A 26,168-nucleotide genomic window follows, 5' to 3' on the forward strand; every position below is an offset into this window, starting at 1 on the left:
GCTGAAACCAATAGTTCACTTCATTGCAAGGGTAGGAGGAAGCTTTTGAATTGTTAGCTGTTCTTTAGTCCTGAACACCACCTGATCTTGTTTGCTTACTGACTGCTGTGTTTGAAAGGCAGTTTTGATAAAGTGGGGCTCCTGAAAGATTTGGAATGCAAAGTTTGAAATGGTGTCTGAAAGCAAATACCTCTTTATTATAAAGCACAGCAACACAGAATGCAAACTACAGCTGAGTATTGTTCACCCTGCACAAATTCTGGAAACACAAGCTTATTAAATGATCAGAAGGGCAATTGTTTATGACAACCACAGTTACATTCAGCTGTCTTCTGTCTTCACAGTGTTCAGCTGGTATCTGTATAGAGAAGAGTTGATGCAATTATTTTTGGTTATGAGATTAGGATCAATCTTTGTGCATAAATCTAATTTAAAACATGAGTCTTGCTACTCTAAAGTGGGGTATTGTCACTTTGAGTCACAAAATCATAGAAGGAAGGTCCAATCTGTAATTCTTGAGCAATTTGGCAGTTGTTGCAAGATCCATCCGAATAGTACTTGCTATAGATTTGCGGCAAATGTGCTGATTTCCACTTTAAATTCACTGCAGTGCTTTACTGGAATACTTTTCACTTTTACTGGAGCACCCCCTTCCATTGCAGGGGAGTAACTTAATTGTTAACCTGTTAACTGCCCCTCACAGAAAACTGTAAACTTCAATGGATAGCAAAGTTGGGGAGGACATTATCAGTCATGGTGACCAGATCCATACAGCCAACTGCAAGAAGCAAAAAGCAGCATAAACTCTACTGCTGTCTCCTTCCATCATCTCAGTGCACTGTAGTGTGCCCACTTTACCTTAAATGAAAAAACAACCCAACACTGACAAAACTGACTTCATAAACATGTCTGTGGATGCTTACATGTGTCCACAAGTGGTTTGTTTTCCATCAAGAGTGTCTCACCTTGTTAAATGCACTATTGATATTTAGGCAGAGGATGAAGAGCATAGAGCATTATAAGAAAGTGAATAGAATAGGTGGTCTCATCCAACTAATTTCTGTTGTGGTTTAATTTATTCCAAAATCATTTATCCAGGAGCATGTTTTGTGTGAGGGGCTAATGTGTCAAAGTTGAATTTAGGATATCATAGTAGCAATACCTCCAATTTTTTTTTAAATTTTGTTGCTCTTCCTTATTTTCTTACACATGAAGCTAAAGAATCACAGGCTCTTAAATCTGAAAGGAACCTTGAGCTAACTTCATCTGCCCTGCTGTTCTAAGGTGAGTTGCTTTCTTTTCTCCCAACCCTCTCTTCAGTGGTTGTTGAAATCTGATTTTTCAAACTGGACCCAGAATTGGGGTCCTGAGGCCCCCAGTTCTGAGCCCTTAGCTACCCTGAGCTGAATGAAGGATTAGTTCACATCCTGAGAGAGAAAATATGGCATATTTAATAATAACACATGTAACCCTTTCTTTCAACATAGATTATGCCTGACCAGATACTGACCATCAAAAATGTCTATCAGTGGAGTTCCTGGAACGGTGGGGATATTCAGTGTTGTCTCACTGATGATGTTGAGGAGTGATTTGACTTCTGATTCTAGGTGCTCCACAGTTTTTATTACCTTCTAATGGAAAGAAGGGAGACAAATGGAGAAAGGAGGTAGTCAAAGGGTCAAGTGGAAGGAATTGCACCAGATGTGTTTGCGGAAATGCAAACCTCATGTCCTTTAGTGCCAACAGCTAATTTAGTCTATATTGCGCATTGCAGCTTTAAACATTTCTTGTGTTCTGCTGGCCTCTAGTGGCACCAAGTACTAGCACTTGGTTTTGCAAGAGTTAGGTTAAGGCACCCCTGTATAAAGAAGAATTTAACTTACTGGGGCTTTGCATTAGTTTGTTTCTAATTCTTTCTGTGAGAGAATTGAAATTTATTATATGCAATAAAAGAAATTGCATGGATGATGAGAGGAGCTGATGAGGTGGAAAGAACAGGGCTGGGACTAGAGCAAAAAAGAGGTAATGTTGCCATTTGAAAACCTCAGCATGGAGTTTGGGAACTACCCAGCTGAGAATAGTTAGCAGATATCTTGTGAGTGCTTAAGACAGCAGGGGAAAAAAAAAATCAAACTCTGCAGCTTTCTTAGAATCCCAGTCATAAAGTGCATTTAGCTCTTAAGTGTCAGCAGGGGTGAGCAGAAACTCCTCTATCATCACCTGCAGAACTCGCATTTACCAATAAGCCAATGTGAAACTTTACAAATATTGATTCTGAGATTTTTAGATTAAAGGCACAGTTATGAACATTCTAGAAAAGGCTGATATATAATAAATTGTTAATCAGTTTTTTGGAATTTATCAAGATTATATATTTCTGGTGATAATGGTTTTATGGATAGTTATAAACTATGACATCTAAAAAAAAAATAGTCCAACCTTGACTAGAATTAAGTCAGGAAGGGACACTGTCTAGAAACATCCTTTTTATTTGGTCAAAAGGATAGGGCAGAGATCTGGTAAAGTTCAGGGGCCAGCACAATCCCTCTTACCTCTTCAATAATATCTAAGCGTTCATGGAGCATATGTTCATTACACCAGCTTCCTCTTTCCAAACTTCCATGTACCATACTGACAGGATCTGCAGCAGCTGGAAGTACAGACACAGTTAATTAGCAGAGGGCTAATAGCAGTCCTTACCTTTCTGATTTCTGAAGTTGTATTTTGCATGCTACATGGCCTTGTTTATGAACCAAATGTAGAAATTGAACTTCTTTTCCAATAACTACAGCTGTGCCCTGGTGCAGTGAATGTCTCCTTGCCTGCACACATCATGTTGGTTGGAACAAGGTGTTTTCTCTTCCTACAGGTGTTTGTTTTGCTTATGTGTGTGTTTGTTTTACATAATCTATTTTTTCCTACCTGTGCAGGGTAAGTTTATAGGCTGTAATTCTGTCTCTCTTAAGTGAGGAGCTTAACTGTTGGGAAGATCTGCCTTGCACAACAGTTCCTTGTAGACTTTCTTCAGAAGCAGATGGTGTGGTAGAGCTTTGAAGAGTAGCTAAGCTTGTCCCCTTTCCAAATGGTTGCTGATGATGTCTGATGACAGAAAGTTGTCCCTAACAGTCTGACTTTGCAATGGGAAGGGAAACACTAAAAATGGGCACATTTGCTGGCTTGTATATAGTGCTATATACGAAGTCACATATCTCTGACAGTTGTCTGTATTTACTCTCAGTACTCATGAGCTCTTGCTCTTTGAACTTTTCTTTCTGCTGGCTGTGCTCCATGAAAGGTCAGTCAGTAGATGCTGGTGTCCATGCTTTAGTGGAGCCCGCTTCCTTTTCATAATTTCTTTGTAGTATTCAGTAACATTTACATTTTCACATGTGTGCAGAGGACTGTAATGGAATATTTTAAGCTGTGGTAAAGTGATAACATATCTTCCTGCGTGTAAAGATAGGTTTTGCTCTTGTTTGATGCTTGAAGCAGCTATGATAATGAGGAAACAGAAGTAACTCATTGTTTGATTGTAACATTGTCATTGATTGTAACAAAGACAAAACTGAGCTTGTGTTACAATTATCAGTAAGTCACACAAGAGCAGTAACTGTCTTCAGTACGGCTGTGCCATTACAGAGGTGTGGAACTGCTGCAGTGCTTCATCTCAAGGCTGTGCCAAGATTTCTGGAGTGTAGGTGTCAGGTGATGGCAAACACGTGTCAGTAAGGATCACTGCAGTTTGGGGGGATGAGAGATGTACTCTGACATGGAATGACATCCTTGTAATTGGAGGGTGGAGGACAGAGGGGAGGAGGGATTACGAGGTGACTTGATTTACTGGGCATTATTTAGAAACTAGTTTGGCAGAGATTTGGTTGGGGTTTTTTTTAGCGCAGTCACCAGAAGGTGGTGCTGTTAGGACAGAATCCCAAAGGCTTCCTCTACCTGTTTACAGGAGAGTGCTGAAATACAGCAGGTATTTCAACACCAGCTGCTTTGCAGTTACCCTTTTTTTTCTCTTTGCTGCTGGTAGTGGTGGTTTATAAGTGTTGTTACTGTCTTAGTGGTCAGGTGAACGTGCTGGTTCTTAAAATTTTTGCTTCTTTACATGTTTGGGTTTTTTCCTATCATGGCTAGAACAGTGTGGAGATACTGAAATTGTGCTGGCTGATTCTCTAGGCAAGTGTTTGTAGGTGGGGAGGTTAGATATGATGGATGACAGTTCAAAGCACAAGTATACATACCGTGATAGGTATGTATAGCCAATGTAAGGTTGTCATGTCTTGTTGTGAGCTTAGCAAAGCACTGCAAGGCTTTGTGTGCATCTAGAGAACAAGGTAAAGGGAGACACTCTGCTATGAGACACAGGACTCAGTAGCTCTTGGTTCCTTGGGTGATGGGTTCCTCTCCTGATATGAGGGGAGACAACTTTCCACCACTCAAAGTGCATTGCTGCGTTATCAGCTGCAATGGGCGTACTGAAGGAGGACAAAGCATCTTGTTCTAGTTTGACAGGGCTGTAAGATTATCACTCAGAACCACAGAATTAGTGCAGTGCCCAAAAAATTTGATAAACAGGCCAAGCCTAAGTGTCTCAGGGAACACCTGACAGCTGATGATAGCAAGGCTAAGAGTTAGTATAAGCAAAAGCATGTCTAGTTGTAGAACTCACAGTATGGAGCTGTGAGCTGTGAGAGGGCTGAGAAAGGGGAAACCCTCTCAGGACCTGTGTGTCCATGTCTTGTTAGTCATTTTCACACCAGAAAAGAGATGCTCAGGTTCTTGTGATTGCCCCTTCACCACCACACCAGAACAGGCTAACTCAGCTGCTGGTGGCTGGCCAGCCAGTGTTCTGTCTGTGCAGATTTCTTTTTTCTGGCTTGCGGCTGTGGCTGCCCAAAACACTCATTGTTATTTTGTTGTCTGGCTTTAGCTGTTAAACTACAGCTTTATCTCTGGGATGGGCTGTTCACAGGACACATCCGGTCCCTTGTAAATACAGCACATATCTGGGTCACTGTGGTCGGGCAATTCAGCCAAAGCAGTAATTTCCATGTGCTCAAAGAGAGCACGTGGAATGTTGCTTATGAGCACTGCCCTTCCCTATTGCAACTGGTGAAGGAAAGGGACACAATCTGCCTTTGGCACTGACCTTACTTCAGCAGCATCTCTACTTCGTGTAATAAATTCAGTCACTGTGTAAAGGAAGTGAAGAGTGGAAGGCTGCAAACTATGTAAGCAAAAGGCTAATGACCTTTTAGGATACTTCCAGGTACTTACTTTCTGAGGTTACAAGAAACAGTGTTTTAAATGTAAATTGGAATTTTTACTTGTCTGTGTTTCAAAGCATGTGCATAAATACAGACAACTTTGGTAGTAAGTTTTGAAGCTTACTACTTTTAGAAGTGAAGTGTTCTTTGTATGCCATATAAATTACATATTTAATATGTGTGGGTGTTTGCAACTTTTGACAGCTTATGCAAGTGTGTAGGAGGCATATTTCAATGTCTTAAATCTCTCATTTGAAACTTAATAGATTATTTCACGCAGACCCTTTTCACATTTCAGTACAGCAGAGAGAACATTACCTTTCAGTTAATGTCCCATCTGCAGATTTCCACCTGATATTTCTTGCAGGTGACGTGTTTAGTTAAATTCTTGAAATCCATTCTATTTGATATATAGAGTAGTTATTTTCCATCAAGAACTAGAAATCTCATGTTTGATATAAGAAAACAACTGATGCCTTATTTCCTCTGATTAAGTCCTCTGTGCTGCATTGATGATGCTCATAAATCAGGGTAGTTCCAACCACCCTGGGCTGTGATGCAGTCAGACACAAGCAGGGAAATGGAGCATCTCTGAACTGGTTGTTAATAAGGATCTGTTTAATAGAAGAACATGCTTAAAGTTTGAAAGAAGTAGCACCATGAAGAGTAACATCTATGTATCATGGTCAGCCTGACTGTACAAAGCTTGATCTTATAGCAAGAGAGAGAAAGAGCAAACTAAGAATCAGAACAGCCTTACTAAACAGGTAAAGAGCAGAGATCTTAGATTATCACTCAGTTAAGCTCTTCTGCCTCCTTTACATTTGATATATTCCCCCAGCCCACAGGATGTTGCTTCTCTGTGCTCCCTGACAAAGTTCCCTTCTAGGACTGTCAGGGTTCTTTCTCTCCAGATGCTGTTAAATGGTTCATTTTGATCATCCAAGTAGTTGCTAATGGTAAGCATCAGAATAAACCCAAGCAACTGCTTCTCTGCTGTCATTTTCTGTGGTTGCTGGGACTGCCAGAACTGAAGTACGTGACCACACAGATCTGGAAGGCCTTTTAAAGTATCCTTCCTAATGACACATTGCTGGTCCAAATGAATTTACAGGCTTGATCTAGAAATTGCTAGGTTGGGTTCTTTGGTCTGCATTATAGAGAAGGTCAAGGTGAGTGACCACAGTGTTCTCCATTGGTTTTAAAACCTGCAAAATTCTTTTGCCTCATTCTATGATCAGTGTGGTTTTGCAGGTTGACTGCAAGTTCTTGTTTGTGCTCAGTGGGAGGGGTAAAACAAAGCAGGCCACAAGCCAAGTGAAAAACGTGGGAGATTTAAACAGGAACCAGATGGCAAATGAAGAAGCCTGAAAATGTGATAGAGCAAGGGGAATAAAGGAGAAAACATGTCTAACTCTTCAAGAAAATGTGCTGTGCTGTGTGTTTTTGTTTGCACTGCCTTAGGTTTAGTAGTATAGTTTTATTCCTGGAGCATGTAGGATAAGGTGGCCAGATAGCCCTTGATGAGAAAAGGAATGATGGTAGTAATGATTTATGTTCCAACAGGAAAAAGGTCATGAGCTGGAGGATCAAGTTCAAATGATGAATCCACTAACCAGTTTGGGAGGAATGCAACAGACTTCTGAATGGACTGGCTGATCCTTTCTTAAATGATTTTTTTTTCTCTAAATAGAAGTTTTGGATTCCACTTGGAAATTTGCATGTAACTTTGAAATGGTACAAGAAATCATATGGTTTTCAAAAGTGATTGGTGAAGATAACTTGCAGCTGAATTCAGGAAAGATTTAGTTGATTTGAACCTTAATTGATACTAATAAATATCGGTACTAGTGCTTTCAGACCATAAATTAAGCTAAAACTGTTAGTCATATTTAATTTTGGGGGCTGTTCTTCAAGGCATCAGAGTTAGTTTCCAGTAATGTCAGCTCTTAATTAATCACATTGGCACCCTTGGGTATAGAGGTACTGAATTAACTTTCTGTGTCATTACCAGTTTCATTATCATCAACATACCCAAATTCATTTTAAGCAGTGATATATAACTCAAGCCATGTCAAATTTTATTGTTAGGACATCAAAAATAATTGATTTGGATATCAAGTGTTGTATTTAAAATGTTTTTTAGGGCACAGATTCCCTTCAAGTTCTTAGCCACTCAGAAGCATATCTTTAACTGGACATTGAGCATCTTTCTGGATGTAATCCATAAAACACTAATGCTTAGCTGTGATTTAGATGCCTCTGATCTTCTTTTTAGAGTTTAGTCTCTATTTTCTTAAAGGAATTCTTACCTTTAGTGATTGCAATAAAGACTGCAGGAATTGTTATAAATATATGAAATTCCTTAGCAACTTACATGCTGCTATATGCTTCACACTGGAGGCAACTGCATGGGTTTGCTTATATTTACATGCAAACATATATACATATACATATAAATATTTAAATGTACACACACCTTTACTAGGCTTTAGCTTTTATGGCAGAACGACAAGGCAAATTTCATTCAGGGTAAATATGGTCTATCCAAAGTTAGAGGGAGATGGAAAGCAGGCATTGTATTAGTCAGTAAACTGACAGTATAGGAAGATCTGCAATTTAGGGGTTGTGAGAAGATTTTGTTGTTGTTTTTGTTTGTTTGGTTTGTTTTTTGTTTTAATTTCAAGAAGGTACATAGAAAGTTTTTAATGCCTGATTAGGGATTACTCTGTAATCTATACATTTGTTGAATACTTCAACTGCTGCCTGAATGTCAAGACTTGGAAAGGTTTCAAACATGATACAAAAACCAAGGGATTTCTCTGGTATCCAGGATTTATAGTCCTCCAATAAGGGAAACATCCTGAAGTTAGTTTCTTCCATGAAATCAATTATTTTTAATATTAATTTTAGTAGCTAAATAACCATATCAGAAGGTCAAGTTCCAAAATTGCAGAGCTGGTTCATACACTCTTTATCAAGGTGTAGAATATGCTACTATGAATATTACTTCAGATCCTACATCAGTTAAGATTGTACTTGTTTTAATTCTTTTTTACCTTAAAGAGAAGGAGCAAAGGAAGAATCTCATGGGTTGTGGAATGTATTAATGAAGGTGGTCAGATATCAGCCTACAAGGCCTCACATCTCTACCTAGTCTATCCCATCCACCTGTGGGTGGGACTTTGTGTCACAGTGTGTTCTGGTCCGACCGTACATCACTTGTGCTTGTGGAATGTGCAAAACCAGAAATGGGACCTCATAGCAATTGTTCCTGACTAGTTAGCATGTATTTCTGTGTAAAACTACTTCATTTACAGGCAGCTTTTGCTATTGTGACCCATGTAATTCTCATTTCATAAGGGGCTCCATCTGTCACTCACCCAGCAGTAGAGATTGAGAGGGAGTGCACAGGGCCAGGGATAGTTTGTACTTCCAGTGGGTGTTTTTTTTTTTAAGGCACAGAAAAATCTGGCCCCCTGCCATGGCTATGTGCCAGAAGCAAAATTGCTACTTGAAAAGCTACTTTCCTTTTTCTGCTATTTGACCATATCTGTGACTGCAAGAAGCACTTAAGTTTTGTGTATTTTCATTGAAAGGAAGAAGGATAGCAATTAAAAGTTCCTGTGAGGGAGCTATTGGCTTGGTGCGTGTTTTCAGCATGCTGCTCTTCTGAACAAGCAGTCCAAGCCTTCCTGCACTTGCTGCTGTGATGGAAACTGACTACAGGGAATTGGACTGATAAGAGACATGAGCCACATAATTAGCAGGTACATTACTCTAATTCAGGCTGTATCTTACAATGATGCTTTGGGCTGCAGAAAAATTTGCCTTTATTATGTATTTATTTCTGTGTGAGTATATCTTTGTTATGGAAACTAAGGCTAAATGTTAGGAGGATTATGGGTAGAAGCTGTGTCAGGACACACCTGTGTGTAGAGAAGGGGAAGCTGTTTAGGAAGAAGAGGAGCTGTGTCCTCATACATAAAGAATCCCAGTTATGCAGAATTAGTGAGTTTAAGGCTGGCTTAAGAGTGAAGGATGTGAGATAAATGAATAATGGATGCCACCATCAATTTGAAGATAACCACTGGTATGAGGGATAAAGAGTTTCTCACTTCTCTGAGGATATGGCTTTTAGTCTGTGTTTAGTAATAGAAGCTGGTCATGGGGAGTGGGTGAGATGAGTCTGTGACTAATTAGTCAGCTCTGTGATTGTGTAGTTTTCATGTCTAAGTCATGGTAGAAATATATAAGAAATAAATGGGAACAATAGAAATAATAATAGATAAATAACTACAATGAAAGAATATAATTTTAGGGTTTTTTCTAATATCTAAACAAATCTAAGAACTTGCTTGAAGTTATATTTTCTCTTGGCAGACAGTTCATGCATTGTGCAGCAGCTCAGGAAGTAGAATAGTGGGAGAGAATATATGTGTGTGTATATTTATATATATATATATTCAGAGAGACTATATATATATTCACACATATATACATCCATCCACAGTAGATCCTGACATTCAGGCCTGGGACTTACATCTGCTTCAAGCAGAGCAGATCAGCTGTGTTTATGAATAGAGCCACATCCTGCAGATGAACAATAGGAGTCCTATATTTCTAAACTCCTGATTTTTTGGGGGCATTTGAAACTAACTTTTGCTTTGCATTTGGGGGTTACAAAGCCCACAGAGCTTAAATTCCTTTTAATAAACATAAGAAAACACAGGGCTTTACAGATGTATAAAATCTCTTTATAAAAGGCTCACTTCTGTACTGAACCATCATCTCCAGATACCTCACGTCTTAAAAACCACAGTTATTTCAGGGTACACTTTATCACAAACTTTATTTCTCCTTCTTTGTTGGAGCTCTGAAGTGGGTTCTGCAAAGCCTACAATCCTGGTGCTGGAGACACTAATGCTGATAGGTTTCCATAAGGACAAAAAATACCTATAACATGGAGTATAGGTTAAACCATTACTCATTTGTTGGTAAGATAAATATGAGTCCAAGTCTGCTCTAAAATAGGATAGCTATCAAAAGGTTTTTTTCTGTGGCTTTAATTCTGCAATGCAGTAGCAGTAGTTTAATTTCCTGGAGAAAAAACGCTCCTCTGTGATAATGCAAATGGTCAATTTGGGGCAGAATCTGACTGTTCTGAAATTCTTTTTTCCCAAGTTTCTAGATACTGGTTTAGCTTATAGATCTTCCCAGCTTTGATACTGCATGTGAGCATCAGAGGATTCAAAAGATCTTGAGAATTCAAGGAACGTTAGGTGACTGAAGAAAAGCATTCATACACCTGGTTTACTTCAGCTTGTATTTAAAACCGAGCGGATCTCGAGCTGTTTGCAGCGAGGCGGCCGCGGTGTGGGGCAGCAGTGCCTGATGTGGGAGCTCCCTGTCCTCTCCCGGTGGCCGGAGCGCCCCGCTAATGATGGCCCTGCCTGCCAGCTACCTGCTGAGCCCAGAGCTCCGGCTCACCTCTGCCACGCGTAAACATGGAGCAAAATCTCTGCTGCTGGCGTGCCGCGCCCCTCAGAAACATCCGCCTGGATGTTCTTGTTAGAATGGAAACACATTTAAATGGGGCAGGTATTGTGCTCCAGGCTACATTTGAGCAGCACCCCACAGATTAACCTGGCGCTGGCCACAAAGCACTATAAACTGTGGCAGGAGCACATGGTTGCATCCAGAAGGGCCCCCGTGCCAGCCTCGCCTCCTGAATGATTTGGAGGCTGACCTCTTTGAATTTGAGTTTGTTTCTATTAATTGAAATTGAATTGAAACGTAAATTCCAGTTTCGCTGAATAACTTTAAAGAGGAACCTGTGGGAGTAAGGATGGGGGGGATCTGCAAGGGAATCAGGTCATGTTCCCCGACTCAAGGGTAGCAGGGGGAAAGTGAGGATGGCTTTTTTAATCCTTCAGTCAGTCAGGGTGCTCCCCTGGCCATGACAGACACAGAAATTCTCATTTTGCATGATGTGCACCACTAAAACAGTAAACATGGTTTGCTGACTGAGTAGCTGCCACCTGGCATGATACTGGGTGCTAGTCTCTGCTGCAGTTATTATTGAAGTGCTATTCTGATTAACTGGATTTTATCTGAGTTTGCAAATGATTTGAGGTTAAAACCATACTTTAATGGGAATAGACAAAGCCTTTAAAATTTTTTTCTTTAATTTAACATTTATTTTGGTGAAGCTCACAAAACTCACAAGAGGACAATGTATTCTTGTGGAGTGAAAGCAAGTTAGAGTGCTCCTGCTGTTGCATTGATATTTCAGTTCATCACTGAGATAAACATCACAAAGCCAGTTAAGCAGGAGGGAGTCAGGGCAAGGAAGAGTGACTAGAACTTGGGGGCAAAAGGGACTAACAGTCTTTCAGGAGATGTTTTGAATGTAATAGGATCTTACTACCCTGCCATGAAATACAACTACTGTGTTGTCAAGAAAGTAGGACCAGAGGGAAAATAAAGCTGAGCCTCAGCTAGCAGAAAAGATGCAGTACAAACAGGCTGGGCAGCCAGGTTTGTGGTTACACAGGGACTGTAAACCCTTGAACTAGCCAAAGTGAATAGCTTTCAGTCACACTACAATGTGATTACAGGTTATTCAGCACTAATCTCTTGTTAATGAAAGTAGAATTCAGATACAGACTTATCAGATGTTCTCTGTTCTCACAAGACTTTTGGAGAAATCATTATGTACTTCAAAATCTCAGGAATAAGCAATGAAAAGCAGAAGAAATAAAATTGTGATGCTGTTACCAAGAAATTTAAAAATAAGGCTTTGAATAAAGGAGAATCTTTCTCTAATCACCTTGAACTTTCCAAATGGATTAGTGTGATATTAATACAGATGCCAGAACAGTAATTATGGAAATTCAGAGCTCTGTCTGCAGCACCTTAATGTGGTTCTAAATTTCTGAATGTAGCATGATACTATCTCCTGTAAGAAGTTAAAAATCTCTACCAAAGCAATATGCCTACAGGAGAGAATTTAATGTCACAAAAATGGAGCTTTACCTCTTAAAATCAATACGCCCACAGAATTTTGACACATACCTGTGTCACCTTCATGTAAAATGCATATAAAAATTAGGCAATTATTTGCCTCCCTCTCCCACCCCAAGCAAAGCTTTGACCATATTAAGATTAAGCTATAGTTTCTGCTTTGCAAATTCGGAGTCACTTACCTAAAGGATCTTGCTCCTGCAGGACTAGAACAAATGCCAGTGCCCAGAGGAAAAGCATGGCTTCAGCCTGTCCGGGCTCTGCCGTAGCTGTGCTGGAGAGCCCCACAGCCTCCCTCCCTCCCCGGCTTCCTATCCACTCCTCGTCCAGCCCTTCGTGCTGAGGTTTAGCCAGAGTTAGGCGGAAATATGCCCAGCCTGAGCCAAGATTCTTAAGCTGTTCTCTTCTGCTTCCCTCCTTTTAAAAAACACCCTTCCAGCTCCATGCACAGCCCAGCTATCCAGGCAAGCTGGAAATAGCCCAGGCTCCCCAAAGTTATTTTTTTTTACACTCGTATTTATTTACACAGATTACAATGGCATGCGATGAAAAACTTTGCATCCTGTAAATGCAGCAAGCGGGGCAAGGAAAGGAAGGGGAAAAGGAGGAGGAAAGGATGTTTCTTTCCCTGTAGAACTTCATCTGGGGCAGGCAAAGCAGGAACATTGGAAAACACTGTATCTTTAGATCTTGTGAGCTTATAGGGTTTTTTCCATTTTATGATCTTTTTGGAGAGCGCAGAAGCATCTTCCTCAGGCAGTACAATATGTGGCAGTCTTGTGGGAGGTGGCAAGTGTCTGTGGTGCTTTATGTTTGGACAGTATCATAGGATCTCCTGAGAAGCCATCTGAGATCTTCTTGGTTTGGCAGGGTTTTAAAATTGGTTGGGCTTGGTAACATCACATGCAAAAATAGCACTACTCATGGTAGCCCGGCAACATGTGTGACTTTTAGCAGGATCTTGGGAGAACATTGTTTGTCCTGTGGGTTCCTGGGTGTTGACTGGATAATCATCAGTCTTTGGTCCCTCTAGGCTGGTGTTAAAATATTTAAGGTATCTCCTTCCTGGTATTGTTCCTCATATTCACTTGAGTTATCTTTTTCCAAACTATTGTAAGAAAAAATGAGAGGCCAGTAAGGCATTCTACTTAATCCTAAGGGCCGTTGTTCAGGACAGATGGTGTTTTAACCATTGAAAATAAATCCCTGCAAACTAGAATAGATTTCCTTGTTCTTTACCACCTCCCTAGCAGTCAAAAAATCAAGTTATTTGAATATCTGAAAATGATCCTGTAGAGATGCTACCTTAGAGTTCAAAGTAGAATCATCCTCAGTGATTCCTGTAACAAGTTAGGTTGTAACCTCAGTTGCAAGACAAAATAGCCTTAATAACAGAGATTCTGTGACTGGAATTTAGCTGATAACTTTGATGAGACATAGAACAACCTCAGTGTTTATTAAGCCCTCGGGGTTGGTTTGAATAAATTAACACTTTTATGAAACAAAAAATTAAATTAGTTATGAATATTGGAGTGGCAGTGTTTTTCTGGGTGTTTTGGCTTGAACCGCTATGATTATGCATGCTAAAAACTTACATAAATCTTAATTTTCTTATTAACAGGTCCCGAGAGGGGAACTACAAAAGGTAACAGTGAGTCTACCCTCAGTTTTACCCTGTGTTTCAGTATGAGATGCTGATGTAGGAGGCTGTGATTTTTGAAGTGAGACATTATTTGTGTGTTGTCTGTCTTTGAAGGGAGGGGACTGGGGAGCAGAGGAAGAATATTTATGAATAGTTGGCTGCTGTCTTCTGAATGTGTTTTTCCTTGGCCTCTGTCCTTTAACCAGAATTAGCCAGTGCATTCTCTGTATTGCAAAGGGAGCCTGTTCATGGAGGATTTCTGCAAGCTCTCTCTGCCATCCTCTATGCCACACACTAAAAAGCAATGAACATTCAGTGAAACAGTTTTCCCTTCAAAACACTGTAAAAAATATGGCAATTTCCATTCCAGACCACCTTTGCTGAGGCCACTCACCTCCTTTACATTACCCATTTCCTTGAGGTTCCTCCTGAATTGCTCTCAGGCTCCTGGAACGGTTCAGGCCCTCTAAGGCACTTGCTGCATATTTTTGCATACTGTGTTATGTTTGAGTATAGTGAGGTGCTGGTCTGATAGCCATGGAGAACTAAACAAAATAGTGTGGGTTTTCTCTAGTATTATCCTCCAGGGGTTGTTTCTGTAATCAGAGAGCCGTTTTTTCCACTGCAGGGAAATACAGCCAGAAGGAATATTTCTGCCAAGTGGGATTCTGCTTTTCAGTAGGACTACCTGTCCTGGGATTTTTGGTCATCTTGGTTAATTACATCAGATTGTTTTTGTAATTTATAAATACTCAGAAGGAAGCTGCAGGGTAAGACAAATGGCAACTAAAGTACAAAATATATGGGCGTTGTCACACCCATTAAATTGTAAAGCATATTTTTCAGAAGACAGAAGATGTGAGAGCAGAAGAAAGAAAATGATGCAAACACACTTGTGCTCTGAGAAGTTAGTCAGTAACTGATTGCCATCAGAGAAAGCATTCTTTAGCACATTCATCTTGGAAATGGCCATATATGAGAACACAATGAGATCATATGAATGTAGGTTTGCACAAAATCCAGCTGTTGAGATGTTCCCAAGACACTGGCAGCCAAAAAAAGCATACCAGTGAACAGGGATGTGAATTTATGCCAGCAGGCAGTTTGGTGAAAGGGAGAGCAAACATAAGGATTAAGGCTATTTTGGGAGGTGCTTTTTTGTTTGTTTTTGGTACAGTCTTTCTGTATCTCTTTCTTGGACTAGTTAAGTGCTTGGCAAAAACAATAAATAACTGCACAATGATCCCATAGGGTGCATAGGGAGAAGGAATGAACTAAATAAAGGGTATAAGTTGTCAGAGGACATATGTGCTGTGTGAAAAAAACACATTGTTATTGGGCATGAAATCCTGCAGCATGGGCTGACAAAGGATATAGCTGAACAAACTCTTGGGACTTTATGTGAAACACAGAGAAAATTAAGTGGAGATTACTTCAGGAGACAAAAATATGGTAGGGAACCAATCCTTGTAGTGAGAGGAAAGTGCCTTACCCTGAAGAGAAGGAAATAAAAGAGTATAATCACCGTCCTGGATTTAACCCTGGTGGATGATGAAATCAGTGCATGGTTTGGTGTAGCCTGCCTACCTGCCCCTGAGAGAAGATTCATCTCCATTAGAAGCTCTGGAGGTACCTTAGGTCTCATCACAGGCTTGACCTCTGTCAGCTGCTCATGACCAGAAGTTCTTGCTACTTGGAGGCTGTTGAATACCTAATGTAAATTGAGACTTGTTACATGATCCATTTGGAAGAAGTCACTTACTTTCAATCTCTTAATTCATTTGGTTTCTGACTGCTGGGTTGGAAGAGTTGTTGAATAGATGCAGAAATAGAATTTTATTACCTGGAGAGGCTGATCTGTGCAGAGCAGGTATGCAGCCTTTGGGCTGCTTCTCAGGGAAGCAGAAGTTTGCTCTGCAGAAGTACTTCTGTTTGGTGAACAGATGAAGGGCCTCTTGCAGTGGTGATTTCATTAGAATGAAGTAGACATTGCCATTTAAAGCTTTGGCTAGCAGTGATTCCTAGCACACATTCCTGGCAGTCTCCACGGAGCCTCCATGCCTCTGTTGTTCATGGGGCAGCCTCAGTTGGAGTTTCAGGTCTTATAGCTGCAGCCTTGAATGTTCTCCATGTTCTGTGCCAATGGAAGCCCCTCTCTGGTCTGCTGTATGTCAACTTGTACTCCTGTTTATTATCTCGATTTGCAGGGAACATCAAAAAGTGTCAAGTTCTCCTGCTATTGTCATAGGGGCATAATCTCTGATGCAGTTAAAAGCCCATATCACATGGTTCATAGTGTGAAGCACTGTGAAGATCAGCTCTGTCTCTGCCCTCCCTGGAGAGGTTAACAAGTGTGTGTGTCATAGAGCAGACAACTCTGATCCAGCCTTCTTCCAAACAATACATTTTGTGCTACGCCTAAAGCCAGTAGTGAGTCAGCTACAGGAATTGACTCTCTGGTGTCATCTTGGTGCCAGCACACTAGGCTGGATTCTGTTTGCCAGCATTAGGTAAGCATCCCATGGCTTCAGGCTGTTTTCAGTCTGTGGCTTCAGCTTCCTGAGCAATGATCCACAAGGAAACTGAATCAGAAACCTGAAGGAAAAGGTGGGTCACATGGAATATTAGTGAATTATGTTGTTTGTTTTGTATTTTTAACTAGTTATGTCCTTTCGTTTGACAGATTTCAGGCATTTTATGAAGCCTGGCCATGCCTCAGGAATCCTATGAAATATGATATGCAGTGTGCCACCCACTTTAGTGAAAAGAAACCTTTGTCCTTAGAAAATTGGTTTAACTATATTCCCAGCACAATTAGTGATTCAGGAATAGACTTCTGACTCCCAGTCTTGTATTGCATAAATGGTGATCTGATATTTGCTGTATTTTCTATTGCAGAAGGTTGTGGCCCAGTGCTGTTGTAACTTTACGTGCACCCGTTTGCGTCAGATAAAAATGGGAAATAGACCTGTGAGTCTGTGGTGGAAAATATTCCAGGAAAATAATAAGGGGGAAGTGCTTGATTATTCCCAAATTAGAATTACTCAGCTAGTGTCTTTAGCAGATTGGTATTGCAAACCACACCAGTTAAATGAGATAATTACTTGCAACTGAAGCCCCAATTTCGTTCCATGAAGAACCTGCTAATATCTGAGAAGCTATTCATGTGTTGAGTAGCACCTTGCTGAACAGGAGTCATGACAAACAGCAGTGTAGCAAAGGTCTGTTACTTAACAGCTGCGTTCCTTTCTCCATTAGGAAGGCATCAGCCATGCATGTGAAGCCTTTGAATATAGGTAGTGTTTGCCATGTGAGTGGAGATACCTAACAAAACAGAGAAACAGCTGGAAATAAATACCATTTTCGCTTGCTACTCAGCGTGCTCCCCTTTCCTCTTAATTACCACAAGGTCATGGAGACATGCAAGGGGAAGAATGACTTGCCAGAGAGAGAAGCCAAGCTAATCGCTCCACTGCCATTTCTCTGAAAATTTACAGTATGTGTATAATTTTAAAGCCAATGCAATAAAAATCCCTGGTTAAAATTCCTTTTAAAATACGTGGGTGAGTAAATATACCATACTGTAGCAGGGTGATAGTAGTTCCTTTGTTATTACAGATGCCTCACATCTTTAGCTGCAATTTTTCTTCAAACGTGCTTCCAGTACATGTTTCCAGGCAGAGACAGAACAAGAATGCATATGAATTTTTTTCATCCTGCTGCCTGTGTAGTTAATCATATGATGGATCCTGTCCAACAAGATTCTCCACCAGTACAGCTAGTTATTACTGTACGGTACTGGCTTCTCACCTCTTTAATTCCAGATGAAAAACTGCATTAAAATACAACTTAAGTACTTTCATAATGCCACTACTTAATAGGAGAATTTGTGGTAGTTGACATAGGGAATTAGTATAACCATGAAGGAAGAGAAGGGCCCATGAAAAATTTCTATTAAAAGTTGATCCAAGGCATGAAAAACGTTGTGAGCATATGAACAAATGAACAGATTAGCACACTCCACAAACTCTAGAGACAGGACATTAACTCCAATTGTTAGAAAACAGATGTGAACTCGACTATTCTCCTCCACCCCTTTTAAATTTTTTTTCTAATGAGTTTGTTAAAGTTCAATCAGTTCCATATGTATTTAGGAGGGAGCCTGATGGTGGCTACACTTGCTATTAGTTTGCTGTATCTGCATGCATAGTTTAGTTAATGTTAAGGATGAAAGAAGTAGGAGCAAGAATTATCACCTGAAGCAGCATCCATGTAGGAAATTGGGATAGCATGGATGCTGTTTCCAATGTTAGATTTTAGGACATCCTTCCTTGCCTTAAGAGACCAATTGGCTCAAAGTAAGTTAAGAGATCTGTTACAGTACTCTGTCCAGATGCAGTAAAATGCTTTAGATTATCTGTCCCAAATGTTCTTTAATTCAGACCCACCACTGGAACTCTTTGTAAGAATAATAGAAATATATTTTCTTAATGCAGATATTAATCTGTGTCATACTGCAATTTTCATTTCTGTAAGCGCTACCTGTTTTTTATCCTTTTGAATACTACGTTTTGCCATCTACACAAAAATGAAGGGATGACTTTGACTGTGGTGACTATCTAATGTCTCTTCTCATTAACACTGAGAAAAGAGGAAATACAAGATTAGAGGATAAAAAAGTTGAAGGGAAATGGAGGGCTCATTGCATGTGTTCGAGGAATAAGAAGCATTGAAGGTGAGAACAGGAGCCAATTGAATCATCAGGATGCTATAAATAATTCTGGAGTAATCTCTTTATCATTAAAAAAAGTGAATGAGGAGAAGCTGATGGGGGAAAAGCCTGTGGTTTGAATTTAGAAGAAATGATAGCAGGCCAGGGTGCACAAAGCTGGGGTCATTGAGAGGGGTTTGATTGCCCAGCTTTGATGGGATTGCTGGAAGGAGAGCTGGGAGCGGGCGGAGGCGAGGCAGGGTGGGGGGGACATCCCTGCAGAAGGGCAGGGCGCTGGGGAGAGGGCTGGCAAAGACGTGTGAGTGGCCCTGGCAGCTGGCTCCCAGTGGCACTGAGGTGACCTAATTCTGGCCACCAGGTCACCCCCGGGGCCGCTTCGGCTCCTGCCCCACCTTTGGCTGCGGCGGCTCCTCCGCAGCGGCGCCGGGCGCAGCCCAGGTGAGCCCATCTCCAGCACGGCGTGAACTGCAACCGAGAGTTCAGCGTTTAAATTAGCCCCAGCGGGACGGGAGGGAAGCGGATTTGCAGCGATGAGTGTCTCGGACAAAGTGCCAGCCTGTTCCGTGCTGGGGCTGCAGGGGCAGCGGAGATCAGCCCGTGCCGAGGGGCTGGAGAGACAGCGCTGCTTTGCTTCAGCAGGAGCCACCATCTGTTCTGTGCTGCTGCTGCTGCTGGGTCAAACACATCCCGAGGCCTTTTAATTCTCTGAAGGCGTCGTGTGGGAGTTGTGTATAGGCTATGGCAAATCAGAGCCCCTTTGGGAGTGAAGTTTGTTAAAAAAACCCAAAATTAATTGTGTTTCAGCCCATGTTAGATTGCCATTTGAATGCCTGGTGATCTCCGCTAGTGAGAAAAAATTACTGCAGTAGTACTTTGAAATGATATGGTGCCACCGTGATGGTCTGATGTGTCTGGAACAGAAGAAGTGAAGCTGCTGATCACAGTTGCTGTTTTCTGCACAATCTAATGTAGATTTTCAGTGATTCCCTGTGTGGGCTTCAGTCAGTGCACTTCCACTCGGTGTGAGCACAACTGCATCACCAGCGCCTTAGACCCAGCTGGCCAAAAACCCTGGAGCCAGTGAAAACATAAGGGATCTCATGTTATTCAAAGATAACTGGATACAGTCTTTGCTCATTAATATAATTTTGTGAGGTGGCTTAGAATAAACTACTGTGTCCTTTCATACATTTGCAATGCTAATCTGCTGCCTCTGCATGTTTTAGAAATGTTATCCTTCCACTTGAAACTGAGATAAGCAAGATGTTACAGTTAAATATCACAAACAGCAGCACAAAATATTTTGCTGGTTCTTATCAGTTATTTAGTCTCAGCAGAGGAGAATGCACATTTTTCTTGTAACAGCAAGGCACAAGCTTTGTGCCCCCATTTTTTCCTCATCTGATGCTATTGGTTCAGCATCTTAGTATTAGGCCTCTTATGGATATAGATACTATTTTGAGGAGATAATTTTTGGTCTATAATGTAAACTTTTGTCTCTTTGCCTTGAGAAATATCTCATCCTTTATGCAAAATATTTGCATAAAACAGATACAGTCTGTCCCACATAAACAGATACAGTCTGTCCCATAACTTTAGATAAAGCACATCCAGGCTTGTTGCCACTTGGTCCAGCAAATATGTTCTTTGAAATGATGCCTGCCCTTTCTTTCAGGCTCTGTGAAATACAGCTTGAGGAAGCTACTTCTGTTTCCACTGATTTCAATCTACCTTGTCAGCCTTTTCTGAGATCCCTAAAGATAGCAAATGGGAATGTGACATTTTACTGCTGTGGGTCAGCTATGTGACAAATATAAACAAATAAAAATATAAACACTGGGGGCTAAAACTCCAGTCTGCTTTATGAATATTGACTTATGAAGAATCTGAGATGGTAGTTAAATTAGTATCTTGAATTAGAAGGAAATAGAAAGTTTTTTGGTGCCCTTTTTTTTTTAGCTGGCAATTCTTTATGAGTTGTGTATTTTTTTATCCATACTGATTATCATAGTGGTTTACCACCACATTTGCATCAATATGTTGCATAATCCTCAATTATCATCTTGGTTTTCTGAGCTGCTATTCTCTGAGAAAATTTTATTGTTTTTCTTGGCTTAACTGCAGATTGCCTCCACCCTCCTTTCCTTCTGCAAGTGATCAAATTCTGTAAAGAATTCTCTGCTTTGGATAGACTATCACTTCCCACCCATGCTGTTCTCACTGAGGTTGGAAATGTTATTAATTTTATTTAGTGTAGGGAAAAGCTTGGCTAACCCTTCAAAACGATCTTTCAAGTCCTGTAATTCAATAAAGTCCTTATTTACAATGGCCATAGCTATTTTTCTCAGTGCTGTCCAAACTGACTTCTCTCTGGTTACAAGAGAATGAAACATTGTTTTCCTTTCTGACAGCAAAATGGTTCTATTTTATTTTTTTAGTTCAGGAAAAGTGCATCATAACCTTGTTTAAAAGGTTTTCTAGAAAAAGAAGCAGCTGTTACTCTCCACATTATGCTATTTTTAATGGGTTTTGCGCCAGGCACTGAGGGAGGAAGGCTGGCAGTTATATATGACCTGTTGAGTGTAAAACTGTTATTCTGAGACTTGGATTTTCCAGTTCCTTCCAGTCCTGATCATTGCTTTTTCTTACACACCAGCACACGAGCACTGAAATTCAGTTCTGTCTGTTGATTAAACTGTGTGGTTTATTTCTTTCTTTGGATTCAAAATTATCTAAGTACAAGATAATATTTTATTATGATGTGGATAAAAACACTTCCCAATAACCGCCATTTCAGATGTACACAGTGCCTCTGACCAGGTCTGGTTTTACTGAGGTCCCAGCCTAAAGCTGGGCAGATAGGAATGATGATTTCCTTGCACAAACACACAAAGTGTGAGTGGTGGCAGCATGGAAGTTGTAAATGGAACCTTTGGAAAGCTATAGAGCACTGAGGCATTGGCTTCCTTCCCTTAGGACCCATCAAAGAGCAGCTGGGAAGGAAGTAAGAAACTCGAGATTTGAAAAGAAATGTCATCTGGGGTGACCTGTAACTTAGTGTTGTCCTTGACAGTTTCTCAGCAATCGTGTTAGATTGCAATGCAATTGTATCTTACTTATCCCTTCCTTTCACCCTTATAAAAGGAAAAAAATCAAAGCTGAAAGTGAGTTCTTCCTTCCTGTGGTGATTGTGGTCTTTTTTTAAAGCACTGTGAACAGGTTTGGAAGTGACAAGGGCTTTGAAAGAATGCTTGACATGGGTGGAAATCTGCAGCAGAAATTCCCAAAGATCATTTCTCTATGGCTGGCTGCTTGTTTGGGAGTGTTTTACAGGGATAGCAATTCAGCACTTCAGGTGCTTCTCTCATGCAACAGCTTGGTGAATTTTTTTCCAGCTTCTTGACCAAATGGTCCCAGAAGTCAGTCCTTTTACCCATGCAGCGTGGTCTACAAGTGTCAATCGCAGATCAGAGCCTTGGTTATGAGGAACTGAATTGATGTCAAAGCTTGAGCACATCGGTCTGGACCCCCAGATATCCAAAATCCAAAGGAATTGCCATTTTCACTGCTTTGAAGTTCCATACTGCCCACCATTGCAGTTCAGATGTGCTGTGAATAAATAGGAACTCCCCTTGCCTTCCCTCTGCACTTCAAGGCACCAGTGACATTGGCCTGAACGTAACTTGGCCACAGGGCTGCAAGTGCTGGCAGCAGCATTTTTCTTCATCTCTCCTGGCAGCAGCATGCTGCTGGGCTGTGGCCACTTGTAGCACATGGCACCACCACAACCTGCACGTCCACCACCTGGAAAAGGAAGAATAAAAGAGGTTTGTGTAGGAGAAACTGGAAAAAATGGTGAATCTGGAGCTTCATCAGTACTGATGAAGTCAGGAGAACATGGGCCTGCCTGCCACACCAGTGGAAGGCTCCACCAGAACAGCTCAGACTTTCCAGAGATCCCAGAAGACTGTTTGATCATTTATTCTGACTCTCCCATATAATCAGATTATAGTGTTTCTCATGATATCCTGTGGGGAGAGTTAGGTCACGGCTTGGGTTAGATTCTATGACATGTCTGTTCTCTGTCTTGGAGATTAAGACTCTGTATGCTCTCAGTAGAAATCAGAGGGTACTGAGGGACCACTGATACCTTGAAATGGATACCTGGTTCATCTCCACGCTGCCTGGAGACTGCACTCCATCAGGAATATATTTGAGAGGAGAGGTGCCACAAAAGGACCTCTGCCCCATCCCTGCTGCACAGCCATTCAGTGTCTGGAACTGTGACTCTGCCTTTGCTAGTGTTCTCTCAGGGCAAAGAGAGACAGGTTTAGATGGAGATTCTGTCTATATCTATATCTATATCTAATCTATATCTATATCTATATCTATATCTATATCTATATCTATATCTATATCTATATCTATATCTATATCTATATCTATATCTATATCTATATCTATCTATATCTATATCTATATCTAAATCTAATTTATATCATCTATATCATCTATCTATATCTATATATGTGTATAGAGATATATCTATATATATGTATATATATGCATATATATTTCTATATATATATGTAATCCCCATATATATATATAAATAGATATAACAGATATCTATACAGATGTAGTTAACTGTTGCTGCAGTCCCTCCCCTAGATGGCCTTTTCTTTTCTTTATGATCTAGATACCTGTATTTTTCTTCTCCAGGGACTTGTGCCAAGAGGAGACCTGGACAAGCAGAGCTGTCTCCACTGTGCCTCAGTCATGAGGACCTGTGGTCCCTGGTGCTGCCTTAAAGGATCCCTGCAGAGACTCAACCACCCCAAACCTGGCATCCCTTTCCTGCTGTGCCGCCGCTGCTCAGTGCTGGGCCCTGCAGCCTGTCGGGATCATGCTCCACAGCTAAGCAGTAAGTATCTAAAGCTTCAAGTGTCCTGCTAACAGAGCGTCACCCGAGCATAATCCAGGCCCTGACTCAAATTGACAAGGACAGGTTGGGCTCTGAAATAATCTCTTTAAATAGCAGCAGCCATCTCTTTCAAAGGCACTTCCCCCCCAGCCAGCGCTGAGAGCTGCTTACAGCACATCTCCTGCTATTTCCCACCCAGGCAGTGCAGGGCTGACACTTCTCACAGGCAAGTGTGTCCCCTGCCAGCCGTCTCCCAGCTTTGCTTTGCACCAGGAGTTACAATGAATTTTGCAGCCCAGTTTATCTACTTCAGAGTCTTAAAAAACAGAAGTCCCAGGGACCGCTACAGGGAAGACGAAGACTACGATCCTTTCTGGCAAAGGTTGGAGAATATTGCTGTCTGACTTAGAGCTAGAGTGCTCCTTTATCCCCCTCAGGGGTCATGGTCAGCCCTTGGGGTCCACCCAGGGCCAGGCCCACGGACATGACAACCCCTGGACCCCTCCTGCCTCCTTATGGTGTCGTAGTTGGAGTTTTGCTTCACCTCGTTGTTTATTTAGTCGCTGTGCTGTATAGGTAATGCTTTCTTTTTCCTTTCCTTACTTTCTTAAAAATATCAAACCAAACAAAAAAATCCAGGAAACTGTTTGTAATTTTCCATAATCTCCCAGGGTTCTGTGGGTGTGAGTTGCTCTTGGAGTTATCCACTGGAAGTAGTGGAGATTTGAGTATTTTTAGCCTGCAGAGATCAGCTTTTTTATTTCTTCATGAGTACGGTATCAGAAATAACCCTGGACAGGCCAATGGACTGCTGAAAATTTATCTTGGGATAGCCCATGTCAGATCCTGTTATTACAGCTCTGTGGTTGTCTTTGTTATGGTGATCTTAAATTCCTGTTTTCAGACTTGGATGGTGCAGATGGAATTTAAGAGTCATCTAGTGTCCTTGTGTAGCATGAGCTGTGCACACACATGGCATGGTGGTGTTGTGCAACCTCATTCTTAACCTTTTCCATAGTTTGTTTCTCCCTCAGTTTTATTATCTGGACACCACTATTGAGATTACACTCTGGTTTTGCCAGATGTGGTACAAACAAGGAGCAATTCTCATTTCCTGCATCTCCTTGTCACATTTAAGACATAAATTGTTTCAGCAGGCCTGCAAAAAGGACTTGCCCAAAGTCACCTGTGGTATGACCTGTTCTGCAGTGCACTGTGAATTTCCTTTCAGCACAGGATCACTCTTTCCTCTATTCTGAGTTATTATTCGTTCCTAATTGGAAGTGAATTATGGAGATATGTTAGTCACCAGAAAACCTGTAGACTCAGAATACATTCCACTTAGGAAAAAGTTAAATTGCTTGAAGAGTTTTAGCTGTCAGATTCTGTGCAGTGTTGGATAGTGATCATTTGACATTCACAGCTGTAAATGTCTTTAAAGAACGTTTGAGAGGGGTGGGTCTGTTTGAGGGACCATTAGTTACTTCTGCTGCAGCATTTCCATGATGGGTGGCCTTGTGAATTCTTCTTGCTTTCAGATTGCTTTTTCTAGTGTTTTCTCTTCAGCAGCTGACACGCAGTTGCCACTGGCAGCAGTAAGCGATGACATGTGCACAGTGTGTACAGGAGAATGGCAATGGCCACAGATGAAGGCACATGGAGTGCCAGGCTCAGCCTCTGATAAATCTGACTTATTAAAAGTAAGGAGAGATATAATCAGAGGTGATAATACAGCTTGGTTCTCTCCTCCGTGAGCTTGAGCTTTCTTTAAGTGTGCTGCTGGTGCAGCGTCACATGGGTTTGTCAGACCTGTATGTGGTGATAGAGTAATAAAGGCCTGCTCAGTCTCAAGGCTTGGTTATTATGTACCTATCTGTGTTGGGTGGTCACAGTGCTTGCACTTTTGCCATCCAGGATGGCTGCTAAGCCCTGATCTCTTTGTCTTTAAGACACTCTGATAAATAGCCCTGCGGAAGTCTTAGGCAAGTCACTGGGTCTGTGTCCCAGTTTCCATCAATAAAGTTGAGCTAATATTTGCTGAACTTGTCTTTCTGTTTAGGGGAAGGTGTTGGTGATTCCTGTGTGACTTAGGAACAATCACTTTGCATAGGGTTTAGGGATATAAATGTCAGACATGCATTTTATATTTCCATCCTGTATGTGGCACTAGTTGGAGCAATACAGTCTCAGATGGGTATTTCCAAGTACTAGTATTACACAAAATACTGATAATTCAAGACAGTCATGTTTAGAGTGCACTGTTGTCTTTGATCTGTTTTAAATTTATTGTCAAATAGAGATCTTGTGTTCCTTCCTTGTACCTGCAGGAGTTTATTTGTCACCCTGTAGTGGTGTGCAGACACTCTAGAGTGTATAACCCGGAATTCCTGGTAGTGAAGATGACATTTCTTGTGATCCTTCTTGACACTTTTATCTCAGCAAGCCTCTATTTTTCTACCATTTTTCTTCCATAAAGTCCCACTTGCACAAGTTACTGAGATGCTTTAAAGAATTGCTGCTATTGCAGTATTTTGATGTATTTAGGGATGGGTAAAAAGGTGGAAGAGGAGT

The 26,168-nt window shown here is 41.1% G+C and overlaps 2 protein-coding genes across 10 annotated transcripts in view; one reads left to right on the plus strand and one right to left on the minus strand.

The window, feature by feature from the left end:
• Window positions 1–170: 170 nt before the first annotated feature.
• Window positions 171–12,761, minus strand: PLAC9 (placenta associated 9). Its single transcript, XM_023929327.2, has 4 exons — window positions 12,482–12,761; window positions 2,553–2,650; window positions 1,511–1,631; window positions 171–358 (listed from the first exon to the last, which is right to left on the minus strand). Exons 1-4 carry the CDS (start codon window positions 12,537–12,539, stop codon window positions 348–350), a joined length of 288 nt encoding a protein of 95 aa, XP_023785095.1. The 5' UTR covers window positions 12,540–12,761; the 3' UTR covers window positions 171–347.
• Window positions 7,103–26,168, plus strand: part of LOC111931026 (uncharacterized) — a 48,505-nt gene continuing 29,439 nt past the window's right edge. The window contains exons 1-3 of one of the 9 annotated variants that reach the window (XM_086899653.1): window positions 7,103–9,043; window positions 13,921–13,944; window positions 23,396–23,597. Coding sequence is in view for 3 of the 9 variants with exons in the window: in XM_023929323.2 (XP_023785091.2) it covers window positions 24,040–24,173 (134 nt within the window). In the remaining 6 variants the exon portion in view is untranslated. Of the gene's footprint in view, window positions 9,044–13,920; window positions 13,945–16,281; window positions 16,549–23,395; window positions 23,598–23,748; window positions 24,174–26,168 lie in introns of those variants that run through there. The other 8 variants (XM_086899650.1, XM_086899654.1, XM_086899649.1 and 5 more) reach the window with 8 other exon arrangements.

This window comes from Cyanistes caeruleus, chromosome 8, assembly GCF_971803275.1.
Source record: "Cyanistes caeruleus chromosome 8, bCyaCae1.hap1.1, whole genome shotgun sequence".
In the NCBI taxonomy this organism is placed as follows: Eukaryota; Metazoa; Chordata; class Aves; order Passeriformes; family Paridae; genus Cyanistes; species Cyanistes caeruleus.

Bases quoted from the DNA above. Each gene is read 5' to 3' on its own strand.
- PLAC9 (XM_023929327.2), bottom strand. From the start codon at position 12,539: ATGCTTTTCCTCTGGGCACTGGCATTTGTTCTAGTCCTGCAGGAGCAA. The intron at 2,651-12,481 runs GTAAGTGACTCC...CTGTACTTCCAG, and splicing joins GCAGGAGCAAGATCCTTTAG to CTGCTGCAGATCCTGTCAGT. The intron at 1,632-2,552 runs GTAAGAGGGATT...TCTTTCCATTAG, and splicing joins GCTTAGATATTATTGAAGAG to AAGGTAATAAAAACTGTGGA.